General features: G+C 29.9%; 1 protein-coding gene across 1 annotated transcript; it reads right to left on the reverse strand.

Moving 5' to 3' along the window:
* Window positions 1-7,923: 7,923 nt before the first annotated feature.
* LOC107448894 (beta-1,4-glucuronyltransferase 1) lies at window positions 7,924-18,447 on the reverse strand. The gene is made up of 4 exons (XM_016064248.4): window positions 18,022-18,447; window positions 17,022-17,145; window positions 15,067-16,074; window positions 7,924-9,289 (listed from the first exon to the last, which is right to left on the reverse strand). The coding sequence occupies exons 2-4, from the start codon at window positions 17,091-17,093 to the stop codon at window positions 9,095-9,097; spliced, it is 1,275 nt and encodes a 424-aa protein (XP_015919734.2). The 5' UTR covers window positions 17,094-17,145; window positions 18,022-18,447; the 3' UTR covers window positions 7,924-9,094.
* Window positions 18,448-18,465: the final 18 nt, after the last annotated feature.

Below are 18,465 nucleotides of genomic sequence, written 5' to 3' on the forward strand. Positions count from 1 at the left end.
AAGGAATGTACTAACAAAGGTACTTTATAAACTGTCACTAAATTGGTGTATTATATATGTTACTGTGAATGACACAGATCAAGAGAATGTTTACTTACACCGTTATAAGTCAACAATCACTTAGTTGCTTTGGTTAATGTCCGAAATATCAGTTATATCCGATTTGATATTAATTTATTCGTGGATATTATTATATTTATTCGATATTTTAATATCTGGTGAGGATAGATTAGGAGAAACATCAGTGTTCGGAGTACCGGTTAAATGTGTACTGGGCAGTGGCACTTAACTTGACCTAGTATATATTTCGGACATTTACCAAAGCGACTATGTGATTGTCTACATTCACCAGTGAAAGTCAATGGCCACTAATTTCAGTCATTCACAGTAACATATATATAATGACCAATTTACATAGTTGTCATAAACTTTTATGAACTGTTAGTGCCACTAACTTTGAATGAACAACGGCTAATGAAAAGCTCGATTTTTCTGTTTCTCAGTAATACTGCAATAATTTATTTTTTTTTTCAAGTTAAAAATGTAGTTAAATGAATCTCTACACAAATTACAACTGAGATGGAAACAATAGTTAACAAATTACGAGCAATTGAAGTTTGAAAAGTTAAAAGTTTTAGGCATAACATGTCTCCTACATCTAGGACTATAGTAACGAAATTTTGAGAAACATTCTGTGGTAGCAAATGTATTATTTCTTGCAGTATTTGTTGTAAAATAATTTCCCTTTTTTTTTTTAATGAATTTTCTTATCCACATTAAAAATGACTACAGCAATTGTTTGTATGCTTATCTCATTACATTAATGCAAATGTAATTTTATCACATAATAATTTATAATTTAAAAAAAAATTCATTGATCAAATTTTTATCATTTATCACTCCTTTAGTTTACTTATTACTGGATATAAGGGAAAAAATTATGCTACCAAACATTTATAAAATTTCTTAATAGTTTTAATAATAATTTCTAATTTAATAGAGCCTTGCCCTTTTATATCAACTATGATATAATAATTCATTTTTACTAATTGTTTTGGGTATAAAAAAAAAGTGTTATTTAAATGAAGTATCACAGCAACCAGTCGTTGGCCAAGGCTCCACCATCTCTAGACCAACAGCATAATGGTGACAAAATACTCAGTATTGTACACTGGCCACTTTTACTTCCCAAACTACTAGTTGCCCATCAATCTGAATCAGTGTGATCTGACCACTGTGCACAGAAGATTTACCCTTCAAAATGACAGCTCAGTACTTTAAAGTCAGTAAAGTAGTGGCTATAAATATTTTGATAAAAACAAAAGTCATCAACAGTTGATAAGTGACAGTTGATAAAGTTTAAACTTAACATACAATCAAAATGGTGCAAGGGGCACTCCTTAAATTTGTTACTTAATCTTAATAACTTTAGTTATGAAATCACACAAGAACCTGCTGTCTCTTTATAAAAAATACTTTTTTCTTTATTTTACAGCTCCCCCTAGAGATATTTATAGCTACTGTAAAATGTGGGCAAAATGGTTACTTCAAAAACTGGTCTTAAACATAAATCCCATTTTTTAAAAAGCAAAAACTTGTAACATTTTATTATTAAAACCATTTACCAAAAGATAATTGTATAAAAACAATTATTTATAAATATTTTTCCATTGTTATTTAAGCTGATAATGATAGAAAACATTTGAATTTTTTTGTTTAGCAATGTAATTTTCAATATGAAAAACTAAAATTTGATCATGACTGGTTTTATAACCATCATTGAACAGCCGCCCCAATTTTGGGTTTACTACTACTTATGGGTTAATTAACTCAGTAGCCTTGTTGTTTTGAACCCAATCCAGAAGACAAGGGAACTCCCATGAAGTATTGGGAAAAATTTTCTTTTGTGGAGGACTTATTGATGAAACTAATCTTCATTTGTGTTACATGGAAAGGAAAACCTCTTAACGGTTAGCCTGACAGCAAGAGGACTCTGACCCATGATCTGCCTACCACTGAGGATATTTTAGGTAGCCACTGTGGTCGGTGCAATCGACTAGCCATCACTGGGATTCAAACCTGGTTCACCTCGTGGGAAGGGGAACGCTCTATTTCCCTGAGCCACAAATAATTCCTGAGAATTAAAAATTCTAAAATAAGATTCTTTTTAACCTCAAAAATTCTTTTTGGATGGAGCTCAAAATCAGCATGTGCCCCTCTAACTATGAAGGTTGTGGTCAAGTACATAAAAATCTTAACATTAGATCAAAATTTATTCAGGGTGTTAAGTTTTTCTTCATTGTATACAAACAAATAGAAAATTTAATAAGAATGAATCTTTTTCACTTCATTCATAGTATGCTTTAAGTTTTCCTGAGAATTAATTTTTTTTTTTACTGTGAAGATCTTTAAATAAGTATCAAGATCATTTAGCAATATTTTGTTATGTAGCAATATCTCGTATTATATCAAGAAATTTGATGTTTTAAATAAAATTATTTCATGAAATGCTTGTACAATTTCAATATTATTTGTTTTATTGACATTTTCTTTAAAAATGTGTACAAATGACTTTTATAGTTGATTAGATGCAGACAGAAGAGTCTCTCCTTACTGCAAAACTCTAAGTTCGACATTTTGAGTTAAACATTTTGACAAAGTTTAATTTGTGTAGAAAATTAAAATATTTTTAGAAGACCAAACAAAATAGATCTTTCGTATATGTGTTTAATTTTAATTATAAAATTAATGTCTTTTGACTATTCAATGTTGATAATTTTACTATTGATTATTTTATCTATTCATAATTACCCAAATTTATTTGAATGGAGGAGCTAGCTATTCATTTGGGAATTCTTAAATAAAGCTGTTTCTGAAATCTGACCACTTCATAATTTCTTTATTTAAACTGTTGGACAACCACCCATGGTAGGGTAAAAAACAAATTATGCAATTTATTATTGCCATTATTTCAGGCATTAATAAAATAATATTTTTTTTAAAAAAAACCTAGAGTGGGGATGTCACATCTTCTAGCCAAAAAATTAATTATAGTCTGATAGAACATTTAAATTAGTACAACAAGTACATCCTAATTTTATTCAAAATTTTGAAACATATATAGAAACTTTTTACAATTTTGAAGCGACTTGACTTTTTACATTTTTGAATTGATAAATTTTTGAACTACATTGTTCAAAAATTTATTTTAAAGTGAAAAGATGTAATCTATGCTTAATCAAAATACTGAAAAAAATTTTCATTTATAGAAGGGTTTGAAACTGGTTATAAACCTTTTATTAAATAATGTGCAAGCTTTTTAAATGATAAAATAATGAGCTAGCTTTTTTTCTTGAATTAAAAATATTTATCAGTATTTTTAATTCAAGAAAAATTATCTTTTAACATTTTCATAAAAAAATTGTATATTCTGCTGTTGTACTATTTTTTTTTTTTTTATATGAAATTTCCCGCCAGTACTTTTTATGAAGTTCATTTAGTTTTCATACGAGAAAGTAAATTACTTTAAATATTCTTGCAGCCTAGAGGATGCGAAGGTCCACATCATTAAAAAAAAAGATTACTATTTAAAAAAACTGCAAATTTGCATTAATGAGAGACCACTGTGTATAATTATTATCTTAAGTTTTTCTACAATAGTTTTAACATTATTATTCCAACTTTTTGTTGCATTTTTATCTTTATAAAGTTTACCAAATTAAAAAATAAAAGAACTGATATGTGCATTATTTTATTTTATTTTTTTAAATCCATTCTTGAAATTTTATATGAAATATAGAGTTCCTATTTCTAAATGTGGTTTAGAGTTTCAAAATTGTCTAGAGACGTGATTGAATGATTGGACACTCTGATCAAAGCTTCACTCATTTTTTTACAAATTTTATTTTGTTGTTTTACCAACCAAAGTTGCCTAAATTATTAATCAACTGATTTAGCTCGCTAAATAAAAATATATAATCTTATTTATTACAAGTTTGCAACTTTTTTTGTTAGGAATAAATTCTCAGCAATATAACTATTGTTTTAATAAAATATTTTATGTTCATTTGTCATGTAAAAATGTAATTCAAATGAAATGTTTAACCTTAAAAATTAATATTTTCACAAATTTTGTGGATATTTAACACTAATTTTGCATGTAATAAATACTTTGAATAGTCAAGATTTTACTCATTTGGTTATAAATATTTGGGTTTGTCACAATGTGTGTCGAAACTCTCTGAACTATATTTAGATATAAGAACTCTTAACATAAACTAGTATTGGTTACTTGTATTTAATATTAATTATACAGCTGCAAATAACATTTTTATTAAATGTCTTAATTTTGAAACTATTTTATAGTACATTTACTGACTCAAGAAATCACAGATATTTTTATGCTACATTAGAGATAACTAAAATTCACTATTTGCACACATGCTTGAAAAAATAGTAACAGATTTAATTGGAATTAAGTAAAACCTTGTTATGTTAGGCCAAAATAAATTGCCTGTTTAATTGAAAATTCACTGTGATTAAATTATTTTAGTGACCGACTTTATATTTTGTAGGGCAGATTAACTAGTCAATTAAAAGTCTTAAAATATTGGGATCAAATAATATTTAGGTATTTGCCTGACAGTTATATAATAAAGTATTTGGATCAGGGCACTACAAAGTTTTTAGACAAAGGTCCATCCTGAAAACTTAAAAATGCTGTTATTGCTGTATTGTTAGTATGTCACTTATTGCACGTTTCAGGAGTGATTGTATTCCGGACGTACCAGGGATTTCCGGTTTTTTCGTATCATTACCCCGAATCTAAAAACTAGAAGCGGGACCTGTGATTTTTCCCGCAAACATTCGCAGAATTTAGTGATCTCAAGACCATGATTTTTTAAGAGACGATTGATTTATAAGTCGCGAACTTCCGCGAATTAAAAACTTATATTCCGACGAAATTTTAAAACTTACCCGTTAACAAGGCGTTTACATACAAGTGATTCTACCGTCAATTTGATTTGGCGGATATTTTGTTTGTGCCGGTATCTGCTATTATCGCGATTCGTATTTACGTTTTTGTAATATCAAACAGATTTTCTTATTTATCTGATTTAAAAGTTTACGTGTTTCGATTCGTATTCACGCGATCTAAAAATTATACATCGTGATTCGTATTTACGTGATTTAAAAATTCAATATCGCAATTTGTCGAGTTTTTAAAATCCTATATCGCGATTCATATTCACGCGATTTTAACATTCAATATAGCGATTTAAAAATCCAATATCGCGATTCATATTAAAGTTTTTCCTTGAATTATTACTATAAAGGTGTGATATTCTTTATTAGTAGATAATTTAATTATAAATACTAGTTTAAAAAATTATATTAAATAAGAAACACGTTTGTGGTACATAAACTGATATCGGTTTTTCACTTAGTGTCACAATGACCCCTGAGTTTTTTCGGTCAAATTTAGTACCCTCCTGTCTGTTGGATATTGTGTTTTTCTGATTATTATTTTGTTAGACAGCATTTCATGTGATATCTGACTAAAATTAACTGGCAAGCGAGAAAAGCCAATACCTTGCGCTATAATTTGGTGACCCCTGATCTAGATTATTAACATTACTTTTTTAAAAGTTAAATTGTCTTACCTTTGCTTTAAAAAATATTTAAAGTTTGAAGATTATTATACATATTTTTTTAATCATATTAAGATTTTTTTTTCTTTTGGAAAAATAATGTTATACAACCTGCCACTATATTCATTTCTAAAAACAATTTCAATTTAATGTTATTAGGAATGAAACGAATATCTTTTGTTGAATATTGGGTTGGCCGAATGTTCCACAAAGTAACTGAAAAATTATTTTTCAACAGTTTTTTTTGGAGGGAATAGAGGAAATTTTAATAGATTTAATAAAGAATAGTCTAAAATCGTATTTTTATTATACATTATTAGAAGTAGTTATGCATATATTTGCTAACTTATATTCTGAAAGACACATGGAAAAAAGGAATTGGAATTAAATTATTTTATACTGAACCATAAGTTTTGTAATGCTGTTTTTTTTTTCTTTCTTTTTTTTTTAATTATACAAGATCAAGTCAATTTTCTAGATTTTTTTTCTGTTTTAACGAAAGAGGAGCATGCTAATGGAGCGTTTCTAATAGACTTTATTCTTGTATAATCACTTTTTTCTTGTACAGTAAGACAGATATCTAGTAACATAGAAAACTGAGCTTCTCAACGTTAAAATTATATTCAGAACTGAGAACAGTTATTTTTTCTGTTTCTCTTTTGATTTTTAAAGCTTTCTTTCTATCAGCGTTTTTATTATAACATTCTTTAAATAGCTTTTCTAATTAACGTTTTACTTTTCTGGTCACTTTTTTAAAAAAATAGGCAATGTGAAAAAACTGCATTAAGATTTTTAGCGTTAAATCTTTCGTTTAAAAATTAAGAACTATTTTTTTTTTGTTTAGTTTCTATCTAGCTTTTGAAGAAAACTTATGTTTTTTTAGACATTTTTACTATGAGGAGGGTTTTTATTATAGACTTTAATCTTTATTTTTTCTTGAAAATTCGGTAATTGGAAAACTGAAATGTTTCGCTCTAAAATTTTCTTTCAAAAATTAAGATCTATTTTTAATTTTTCTTGTTTTGCTTCTGTAAGTAATCTTTTTATTTTCTGGTTTAGGATAGCGCTGCATTTTTAAAAGCGTTTCTGATAGACATTTATCTTTTTTAATGTCTTATGGATAATTTTTTTTAAGAATATGGACGTTTTTTATTTTCTATTTTTACAACTTTTTTTTCTTTTAATAGCTGTTAGTCAGTTTTTTTTTATCTTAAATATTTCTAATTAACTTTATATCTAATTATCGTAAACATTTCTATTAAAGTTTTTTCCCTCTACCCCTTACCAATAATACTGCTAAGTTTTGATTATTTTTCTATAATGACTAAACTTATTTCCCTGAAAAAAATAAATTTCTGTGTAAAAAATATTTATGATTTTTTTAAAAAAAAACTTGCTATTCAGCTGATTTTTTTCGTCCCAATAATCGGCTATTCGACCAAACCACTATTCATTACATCCCTAGTTGCTATTTATTATTATATTATTATAATAATATTATAAAAGATTTTCTGAATGATGATTATTTTTTCGTATTAAACATATCAGAGGTGCACAAATTGTCTTAAGAGATGTTTGGTTACTCCACCTTATTTTTAAATTGCATCACTGCAATGAATTTAACAAACTCTGGTTTAAGAAAATAGATGGTTTCAATATATTTTCGTACAAAGGTTATGGTTTACCCCATGCAGCAGGTTTTTTGAAATCTAGTAAAATCTCTATTGAACAATGTTTAAACTTAGGATAGAATTTCTCCAAAGTATATAGAAATTCCAAATGTAGTGAATATCAGCAAGGATTCAGTATTAGGCACTAAAGAAATGATGCATACAAATAGGCAACAGAAGAAAAAAAATACTTTTATTAGCTGAAGCATAAAAGTTTAGATTAACAAGAAAGATAAAATCTACATATATGAGTTGAAATAGGACTAGTCAATTAAATAAAGCTGGGAATCACACATAAATGAGCCTGAGGTGCCAACATTTCAAACTAGCTATCAGTAATCAGAAGTTTTAAAAAAAACACAGAAGTCTACATAGTTAATGTTTACAAAATTCAAATTAGTGCAATTTTAAGTGTATATACTACTTGATTCTAAATAATATTAATAAAATTATGCATATATTTATTATATTTAAAAAAAAATTATTCCATTATAAAATTAAATTGATTACTAGGAATTAATATTCTAGTTTTTAATTAAATTAGAAAATGCTCATAATATTTCAGATTTGAGTTTGTGCTCTTGCTTTTTTATAGGGAGAAAAATGTTTTATTGCTTTTTTTTATTTCTTGTTTCGATCAATTTTATTACTTATAATGTTTTTTTTTTTTAGAAAGGATTGAAGAGTTGAAAAAAATTATTGTAGATTAAATTTAAAAAAAAAAAAAGATTCATAACTCCTGGTTGTTATGGGTGGAAACCTTATTTTACAAATAATATGGAAATTCACAAAAACTAATTTTTTGTGAGACCGTAATCTTGACTATGAAAATTTAAATAACAGATAGATTGTAATAGTTGGCACCTCTAAAATGACTCCACATTCGTAGAGATTCTTAACATCTGAATACTATCTAATTAAATATCGAAACACAAATTAAAATAAATTATTTTCAATGTACATTAAGTAGGTTGTTCACAAACAATAAAAAAGATCTTAAATGTCGGCTGAGATTGCATTACCCTAAACGTTCTTTCAAATGTCATTTATTATGTGTGATGAAGGGAACACTTGCTTGATGATAAAAGTCTAAGAGAAAAAGATCACTGTAAAAGAAACACATACACTTTAACACTGCCGTGCAGTAGAAAAAACAACGTAAGTGCTTCACGATGGACTTCAAGTAAAGTGTTTAGACAACTATTTTATTTTTATTGCTAATACTATGAAAATTAAAATACAATTTCAAAACAAAATTTTTTTTTGAAAAAAGGATTGCAAAGTAGCTTATCATAAAAAAATGCCAAATACAGTACAGAACCCGTTATCCGGAAATCAAAAATCCGGAACGAAATTTGATTATTTTTTCCGCCATTTTTTAAAAAAATGTTTTTTTCCTCATAAGATCTTAGGAATTTTCTTTCTTTTTTGAAGGATGTTTACCTTACCATCATTTTGGAAATAATCATTAGTGTATTCCTTCATCCTTTTTTATCTTCTTTTTAAGATTATTTCCAAAAAAAAAAATTTTTTTTTGTTGGGTTTAACAATAAAAAAACGGCTTTTTGTAGCGATTCAGAAAACCGCAAAAATCAGTTATCCGGAATAGCGATGGTCCCGATCGTTCCGGATAATCGGTTCCCTACTGTACATAAAAGTCTCAATTTTGAATTTTTTGTCCCTTATGTTGATTTCTCCATTGCACGGCAGAACAGGTGAGCACTATAAAACATTCAACTGCTATAATTATAAATACAATAAACTTCGCAAAAACTAATAACATTTACGAGAGGAATCTGGATATTTTTCTTTAAGTTCTGTCTTGAATTGGCGAAACAAAACTCTATTTCTTTCTTGATCAACATCTTTATCCTTATGAAAGGAATTTTGTGTCTTTAAGCCACGGTGAACTACAAAACCATTGTTTAAAACAGAGAATTTGTAGCCAGCAACATGTAGCTCACACACCTATAGGAAGACGAAAGTCAATTAGAGAAAGCAAAAATTAAAATTTCTAGAAGGAAATATAATTTGGGTCAGTGCTAAGGATTTCAAATACAAATCTTAAAAAATTTTTATGATTAATTTTTTTCCCATAGAAAAATATTTTACAGTAGTTTGCGTTTCAGGCTTATATTATTTGGACCCAATTCTAATTTATTATTGTAATCAAATAAAAAATAATGATTTGTTTAGAAAAAATCATTTAGACGTAATTTTGAGGTTCGAGTTAAATATATTTTTTTTTTCCAGTGGAAAATTTACGCCAAATTTACGATTTTATTGCATGTGGCGAATGCTTTAGTGCGGGCCCTGATAAGATCGCACCTTTATATAGAATGTGTTCCAAAAGGGTATGCAAATAAATATTTAAGTTAACAAAATTCAATGAGTCATGAGACAGATATATATCTGAAAACATTAAAACCTATTTGATTACTGGTGAAAACAGAAAAGTTGAAAGGCAATTGATAGAAACACCTTTAAGTTTGATCGTGAAATCAAACGTTTTTTTAATTTTATTTTATAACTGTCGTTGAACAGCTTCTCCATTTTTGGGTTTACGATCATCAATGCCATAGCCATGAAATGTTGAACTTAACCTAGAAGACAAGGAAACAAGTCCTGGATCAAGCATTCGGACAAACTAGTCTTTGTAAAGGCTTAATGACGGAACTAATCCACATTTGCCATACATGGAGAGGAAACGCACAAAAATCTACTTTAGCCCGACATCAAGGGGAATCTAATCCATGATCGTTTCCCACTGAGAATATTTAACTTTGGAGCTGTGGGAGCCATTAGCAGAATTCGTATTGGCTGGCCATCACCAGGATTCAAACCTTCGTTAGGAGGGTAATCTTCTGATCCATCATTGTCAATCAAACTGGTTCTGATGGGTTATTTTCCTCATTGGTTATAGAATAGGTTTCAATGTTTTATTTTTTCTCTTTTAACCATTTTTTTATGGCACCTAGCACAGCATCTGCTATTCTGGTTCCTAAGTTGTCCTAGTTGAATATTAATTTGCAACCCAGAATGTGTTTACTGTTAAGAAGTATTTTAAAAATAATGGTAGATTTAATAAAATGGGTCAATCCAGAATTTTGAGGAGATTTTGACTAGATGAGTAACTGGAAGCTGGAATTTTTAAAAAAAAATTTAATGCCAATTTGACATTTAATTTTAATTGGATTCATTCCTCTGTAATATTTAACTCTTTGATTTACATTTCAAATACAGCATGCCATGGACTTTGAGCAAAGTTTCTGACGGGGTCAATTTGACTAGCAAAGTGATATGTTTATGGAAGCATAGTGTACCAAAAATGCATAATTTCTTTTCCATTCACTATAAGAGAATAAAGTGACAAATTCGTGCAAAACTTTTACCCCTGTGAATAGAACCCTGAAGCCATTACGCTTGTAAAAATGTATTGCACTCAGTACAATATTTACGCAATGGCACACCCGGGCAGTGCCCGGGGCCCTTGAGAACCTTACTTTTTAAAAATTGCATTAAGAAAAAGAAAAGATAACAACATTGCATTATATAATTTTTTTAAATATTGGGCTGTTCGGAAAGTAATTTCGTTTTGGGGGGGGGGGAATGAAAGACAATTTTCGTATAAGGAATAAATATTTTACTAAATTATTTATTGGCCATTCTGGTCCAACACCGTTTGCCATCCTTTTGGTAGTAGCATGATTGCATGCTCATAAAATCTTTGGTCTTTGCTGGCAAAAAAACTGATCCAGGTGATTTTTGACCTCTTCATTTGAAGTAAAGGTTTCGCAGTCCAAAAAATGTTGTAGCGACCGGAACAAATAATAATCCGAAGGCGCCAGATCTGAAAAATATGGTGGGTGTGGCAGTGCGTCCCATTCAAGTTGTATAAGCTTTTGGCGAGTGACCAAACTTGTATGAGGTCTCACATTATCTTGGTGGAACACTATACCTTTTCTGTTGATTAATTCTGGCCTTTTTTGTTCAAGAGCATCATTCAGTTTGTCCAGCTGTCGACAATAGACTTCCGAATTAAGTGTTGTTTTATCCGGTAAAAGCTAAATAAAAAAAACTATTCCTTTAAAATCCCATCCAACAGACAGCATCACCTTTTTTTTGATGGATATTGGCTTTCGAAATGCTTTGAACCACTTCATCTTTTTTGCTTCATGATCTCTTGAGTTTGACATTGTTATAAACAACCCATTTTTCGTCCCCAGTAATGATGCGCTTCAAAAATGGATCATTTTCATGACGTTTGCGAAGCGAATCACAGACGTCAACGCGACGACACAAATTTCTCTCCGTGAGAACATGGGGAACCTATATCGAGCTTATACCCAGGCCTTTCAAGTGGTCATAAACAGTTGAATTCGATAAATTTAACCTCTCACCGATCTCGTGTGTTGTTATTCGCCGATTTGCATCAACTAATGCCTTCATCGTGTCCTTATCAGTTTCAACGGGTCTTCCAGAACGTGGTGCATCTTCGACATCAAAATTGCAGAATCGAAATTTTGCAAAACAATTCTGACACTGGCGTACTGTCAACACATCTTATTCATACACATCGGTAAATTTCTTTCTGGCATGAACAGAATTGGCGATCGAAATGGGCTGCAGGTGGCGTAGAGCAGAACTCTTTTCCTATGGCAACACTTCACATGCTTTCCCCATTAGCGTGTGGAAAGTCATAGAGGAAGGAAGTACGTTAGTTTCTCTCTTGATTTTCATATAGATTAAAATCTTTCAACTTGAAACACTATATGAAACTGAAAACTGCATTAAACATAGTTCTAAAGAAAAGTATCATGGAAATTTTAAAAAATATTTTGATTAAATAAAAAGGGAAAATATCGTAGTACATTCCTATACAACTGAAAAGAGGAGGAGAGGGAAGGGAGAAGGGCTAAAGGCATGAAACCGGTCTTTCCCCATCGCGATCGCGAATTTTTACCTTTTCTATAGTAAAAAAGTGAAATATGGCGAAAATGCTGTTTATTGCTCTCCATATTTAAAACAGCACCACCCAAAAACTGCTGCGTAGAATTAATCGAACTTCTTCACACACAAGCCTTGCCATATCAGCTCTCAAAACATATAATGATAATGCTGCTTAAGTGTGAAGTTGGGTTCGAAAAAATACAATTAAATCCTCTGTCGGAAAAACGAAATTACTTTCCGAACAACCCGATAAATATATTCTCGTGTAAAAAGTGTGCCTTCTTTTCTACAAATAGTGATTGATTATCATGCAAACACCAATAGCTTGAACAGTTTATCACTAGGAAAATTTAAAAAGTCAACTACAATCTATTTTTCTATGTTAAAATGAAGTTTTTAGATACTCAACTCTCTAATCCATAATGTCATTAAATATGCTTTTATTTTTAACATTCTGTGCCCGGGGGCCCTGCTTGCACTTGAAAAGCACCATACTTTTTAAAATCTGTTCTACGAGGGTAAAGCAGTGAGTGCTTAAACAATTTTTATCCATAGTAAAGGCAGATGTGGAGTCAGGAAATGATTAAGTTCACGAATTACACTTAATTTATGAACGACACTTAATGTTGCACTTAATTTATGCAGGAAACTGCAGTGTACCAGGTCTAGGCACAGTTTTTACTACTGCATTTTGAACTTAAAATACATATTGGGATGGACTAAGGAGCAACAAAGACTGGTGAGTTCGCACACACCAATATTTTCAGTCAATGGTTAAAGTCGAAGATAAGACAGATAAAAAAAGAGGGAGAAAAAGTAAATAGCAACAAAAAGGAAAGAAAAAAAAAACACAAAATTAAAACTGGAAAAAAAAAGTTTTTTTCAATTAGTTAGGGCATTTTGATTAAAAAGTATACAGGGCTAATTGGTTAAGTTTAATAGTGGTTGGGGCTCACCATTGCGTAAATTAGTCTTTTTTTTTCAGGATTTCCTCATATTCTTTTAGCAAATTAATCAGGTGAGTTGCCTTCTGTTTCAACTTTGGATTCTTTTAGATAGATCTCTTCCAGGCTATGAAAAATTCCAACTTTGGTTATTTAAAGTGGTAGGATGTGGTAAGTGGACATTCTATTGCCTACTCCTTTCCACAGTTCACATGTATTGTCAGGCAGAAGCGTTTTAGATACGCTTTAAACAGGCTATGCTCTGTAAGGAAGAGGATAAGCTGTCTATTCCATTCTACTGGTTTGAATGAGACACCTGGTAAAATTTCTCTGATTAATATTCCAGATTTCGGTTTATGATGGTGACTTCATGTAGGTAGAAATCAAAGTGAACTTAAGCTTGTGGAGAGGAATTGCACTCATAATATGTGATACCACATGAGCTCAATTTTTACCCCTCTATGTCCATTCATTATTCAAGTAGATTTTAACTAATTATTTATTGGTCTTACTTAATATTCTGAATCAATAAAGAATACCTATCTCTGTTTTGGTGAAGTGGTAAGTCTGTGCACCACTTTCAATCTGCACTTACAATACTAACAACACGGATTCAGAGTCAAAGCCATGTGCAGTGCGCTTGTCAATGTAAAACTATTGAGCAGTGTATTAATACTAAAATAAAAATATACTAAAATAAAAGCATGTTATACAGCTAGACAAATTCATGGAAATTCTTATGCGAATGCTAAAATGAATTTCTTTACCTTTGCATGTGCTCTATCCACCTAAATCATGACAACTTTTCACAAGAATCTCAGGAGAAATGATTTTTTTCATCACAATAAATTAAAATTTTAACCCATATAAGCAGCATATCTTATAAAAATTACTGAAAATATAATAATATGAAACATACATTTGAAATTATAATAAATTTCAAGCTTAAACCTAATAGAATGTAATAAAGTTCTGATTTGAAATAGCTGCATTTTCATTGCATGTTCTTATCTTTCGATTTGTTACTTTTGCTCTTTTTATAGAGAATTTGGTATTTCCTAAAAATTTAATTTCTCATATTAATGTCATTGCTGTCAGGATTAAGCTTTACAATCTCTCTAAAATGAAGAATCCATAAATCCCCATCACTGTAATTTTCATTCTTCTAACAGATGATCCGCAGGTAATGTAACAGAAATCATGATAATCTTTGCAGTTTCTCATGTCCAGCTTAAATAAACAATAAATTCTCATTTAAGCTACTTATATATGAATTTATTATTTCATTACCATAATAAATATTGCTATCAAGTAAGGTTTTCCAGAGAAAATATGTTTTTTTATCTCAGTTCTCACTAAATGATTAGAATAGAACACAGTTGTACTGAGTTAAACTACCTTATAATGATTCCTGATTTAATGAAGAAATATTTGGTTGATACAATTTTAAATCTATTGGGACACTTTTAGTGTGCAAACCTCAGTTTTAGACACCAATATCGAAAAAAAAAACATTTAATATTCCAAAAACAATTAAAAGTCAGTATGAATCATATAGCGAAAACGTGAACTTATTTTTTTTCAAAAGCAAGTGTGCAAATGACGAAGTTTTTGTGACATAAGTTTTATTCGAAGAACAATAACACAACAAAGCAACAGGGAGGCAGTTCAAAGCAAAATTAACTTATTTTAAACTATACAGTGTACAGAAGTAAAAATTTAAAAAAAAAAGTCAATATTAGAATTTAGTTTAAACGAACTTATGAGCACTCGGTTACAACGAGCAAATATTATGGTATTTGTTATGAGTGAATTAAATAAATCTTTAGTTTGAGAGGCTATAATACTTACTTGACTTATTCTGTTAAAGCCATACTGACGAAATCTTTCATCATAGAGAGGAACATTGTTTCTGGCAATATAAAAAGGTTCCCATGGATCTCTCCACAGGACCTCAAAAAGAACATCTAGCTTCTTAGAGAGAGGCTCTCTTTGCCAAGCTTCATAGTCTGTATGCTTTTGGCACTTCCAGCATAGTTCAAAATAAAAAGGCCTCGCCTCCATCGCCTCGACTTGTTGAAGAAGTTCAGTTTTTGTTTTTGGCACATTTTTATCTTCTTTAATCTCAAATGCAGGCACAACATAAACAGTTTTATCATCTTTACTGGAATCAAAGAAAAGCTTTCTCTCTTTTGCAAACTGCAAGAAGTCCCCATACAGGTTTTCACTTGGCACCATATCAATGTCAATCATGAACACAAAATCTGTAAGGGCACTTCTCCTGGCAACATTTCGAAGCAGGTTGTTAGGATATGCTACCCCCAGCGCATAATTCTTACCAATGTTAATTTTCTGGAGATTATTTGATAAGAAGTCACAAGAATTTACTTCAGGATAAGAGGAGGGGAGAGCATTATTTGTGGGGCCATTTAGGGGATAGACTAAATGGAAACTAGTGTTAAAACGAACAGAAGGATGACATCGCCTCAAGTGAAGAATCGTCTCTACAGCTAGGAGTACATCTTCTGTCAGGCTGAAGACTGCCACTGATATGGGTCCTTGCCAGGTGGATGCTAGCATATGAAGGTGGTGCAATCCATTGATGGTCGTTTGAGTTGCAAGAGTGAGCCTATTGTTACCAGAAGGGTGGACAACACCCTCGATGAGATAATTAATTATGTGAAACTCTCCTGATGAATCCAGAACACTACTCTGGCGAACTGACCGCATCATGCTAGCTCTATCTTTCTGAATTTCACTCTCCTGGTAGACAACATTGGTTTCCCAGCCATGGGTTTCTCTTTGATGACGTCGATTCTTTCTAGCTTCCAGCCTGCTCAACAATGTCATATGTATAACCTGTTACCAAAAAAGAATTTTTACAAAATTATTATGGAAACAGTGTCAATGACATTTCACTCAGACTACTATAAAACAATAGTCAGACCGTAAATCATAAAACCACCATAAATCGGACAACCATTCCTTTACACTGATTGCTGGTCTTCAGACCAACAATCAACGTAAAGAACTAATATGTGTCTTTTTTTTTCCTTCTTTTTTTAAAAAAAAAATTTGTTTTCATGTTTTGGTCCGCGTATAGGTATATATATTCTTACAAAATGGAAGCATATTTAATTATAATTGTGACAATACACATTCTCTGTATTGTAATTCTTTATTATTAATAGCAACATGTTAATGAATCAGTGAAAATGTGTTCAAACTAGTAACATCTTTCAGTTACTGGTCCATCAAAACAGTGACTAAATTTCACCCAATTTCTACCCCTGTAGAAACCATATTACAGAAAATTTTTGAAATCTAAGGAAGTCATCTATGAAATGTACATAATTTAGGCAAGTATTTCAGCTATTGAGAATTGAACTCAGGATCATTTATTTGTAACTGATAATGAATCATAACTGATAATGATAGAATCATAATGAAATGAATAGAGAAAATTTTTTGATTTTGCTGTTGTGCTTTCCGAACTATAACACAAAGTGATTCTTAAAAAAATTTTCAGTAAAAAGGTATTAAATTCTTTTATATCTTTCTGTGTAGAATTATTCTGTAATGCAATGTGTAACAAAAAACATTAAAAGGAATAATCTTTTTTCTGAATTACATAATTATTTCACCATATTAATTCAAGTAAAACAGTTTGCAACATTACCATGTTCTTCCATTAAGTCAGCAATTTTTTTGACACTGACAGTGTCTCCTTTACTAAAATTCCATTGTGTATGTGATTATTTTTAAATTCAAATAAAAGAAAACAAAAACATTAAGTTAATTATTACCTGAAGTATGGCAATAATCACAACTAAGAAAATGACAGCCTTTTTCCATAATGCTTGGATCATTTTTGCCATGAGGACATCCGATTTTAATGATCTTAAATCATTGTCATCAAAACAGAAAATTCTAAAATGAAATTTTTATGGAAATCAGTAGTAATATACTAATAAAACATTTTATTTCACCTTCAAACTAAAAAAAGATTATTACATTCACAATACATCAATGTCAGATTGGCCACTCTCCAGAGAAAGCCAAATCCCCTGACATTTCCAGAATAAAAATGTCGAATTACTATAACAATTTGACTGTATTTTTAAATAAAATATTTTGTTATTTTTATTTCATCCGTTATATTTTTATTTGTTGCATTGTCATCTGTTGGCGAAAGGCAATGGTTGTTTGCAACAGAAACCTTGACTCCATGATTTACATAACACATATTTAAAGTTTCACCCGTGTCTGTTCTGTAGAACCAGAACTATGAGTACTGTGACTTTAATTTTAACCACCCTGTATATTCATTACCTAAATGCAGAAAATTGTCAATTTCTTCAATCTAAATTCATTTATTATATAGGCTCATAAAAAATTTATTATAGAAAAAAATAATCAAAAATTCTAATTTCAATTAAATAAATTCAGTATTAATTTTATTAAAATAGGTCTACATAGGTATTAATCATTTCATAAAGTGTTTATTATTAAGAAGTTTAATGCCTTATTAATAATGCATTGAAACAGACTAGGTGTTAAATTTTTGTAATTATTACTAATGCTCCAAGAAACTTCAGAATAGATTGTGAATTTATCTTAGAACTCAAGGTTTTCCAGTGGTACTAGAATTCCAAGTTTTTCCCGTTTTCAGAGAGAGTAGGCACCATGGATCTGCATATGATGTAGTGCTATGTTACAGGATGGATCATAGAATAATATATTATAATAATATTACATATATATATAGCAAAATAAGTTTTTTTAATGTATGGAAGGTAAACTCACTTTATTCAGATCCTAGAAAAAGGTTTTCTAGATGATAAGAATCAGTGATATTTAATTGCTTTTTTTTAAATATTCGCTACATTATTTTGTTGTAAATAAACGAAATAATCACGAATCAATTACACTATCTAGTTTTATTTCAAACTGAAACATTTATGCATTTAGCATTAATGTTAAATTAACTAGACTAGAGATTATATATTCATAATAATCAGAGCAATTAAGCTTTAAAAAATTTCACTGCAAAAATAAATTTCCATATTTTGTAATTTTCTAGCCGAAAATTACCAAACATATTATAAAATTAACTCAAAACTCATTTAGTTTAGGTTACGGTATGGCACTTTTTATTTTATATAAACGCTTCCGGCTACCTAATTCATCGAGATCAAAGTGCGCAAAGCAAAATATGAATACGCAACCCTGAATTTCGTTTTCGCTAAC

This window comes from Parasteatoda tepidariorum, chromosome 10 (assembly GCF_982258835.1).
Source record: "Parasteatoda tepidariorum strain Cologne lab strain chromosome 10, Ptep-v5.0, whole genome shotgun sequence".
NCBI classification, from domain to species: Eukaryota; Metazoa; Arthropoda; class Arachnida; order Araneae; family Theridiidae; genus Parasteatoda; species Parasteatoda tepidariorum.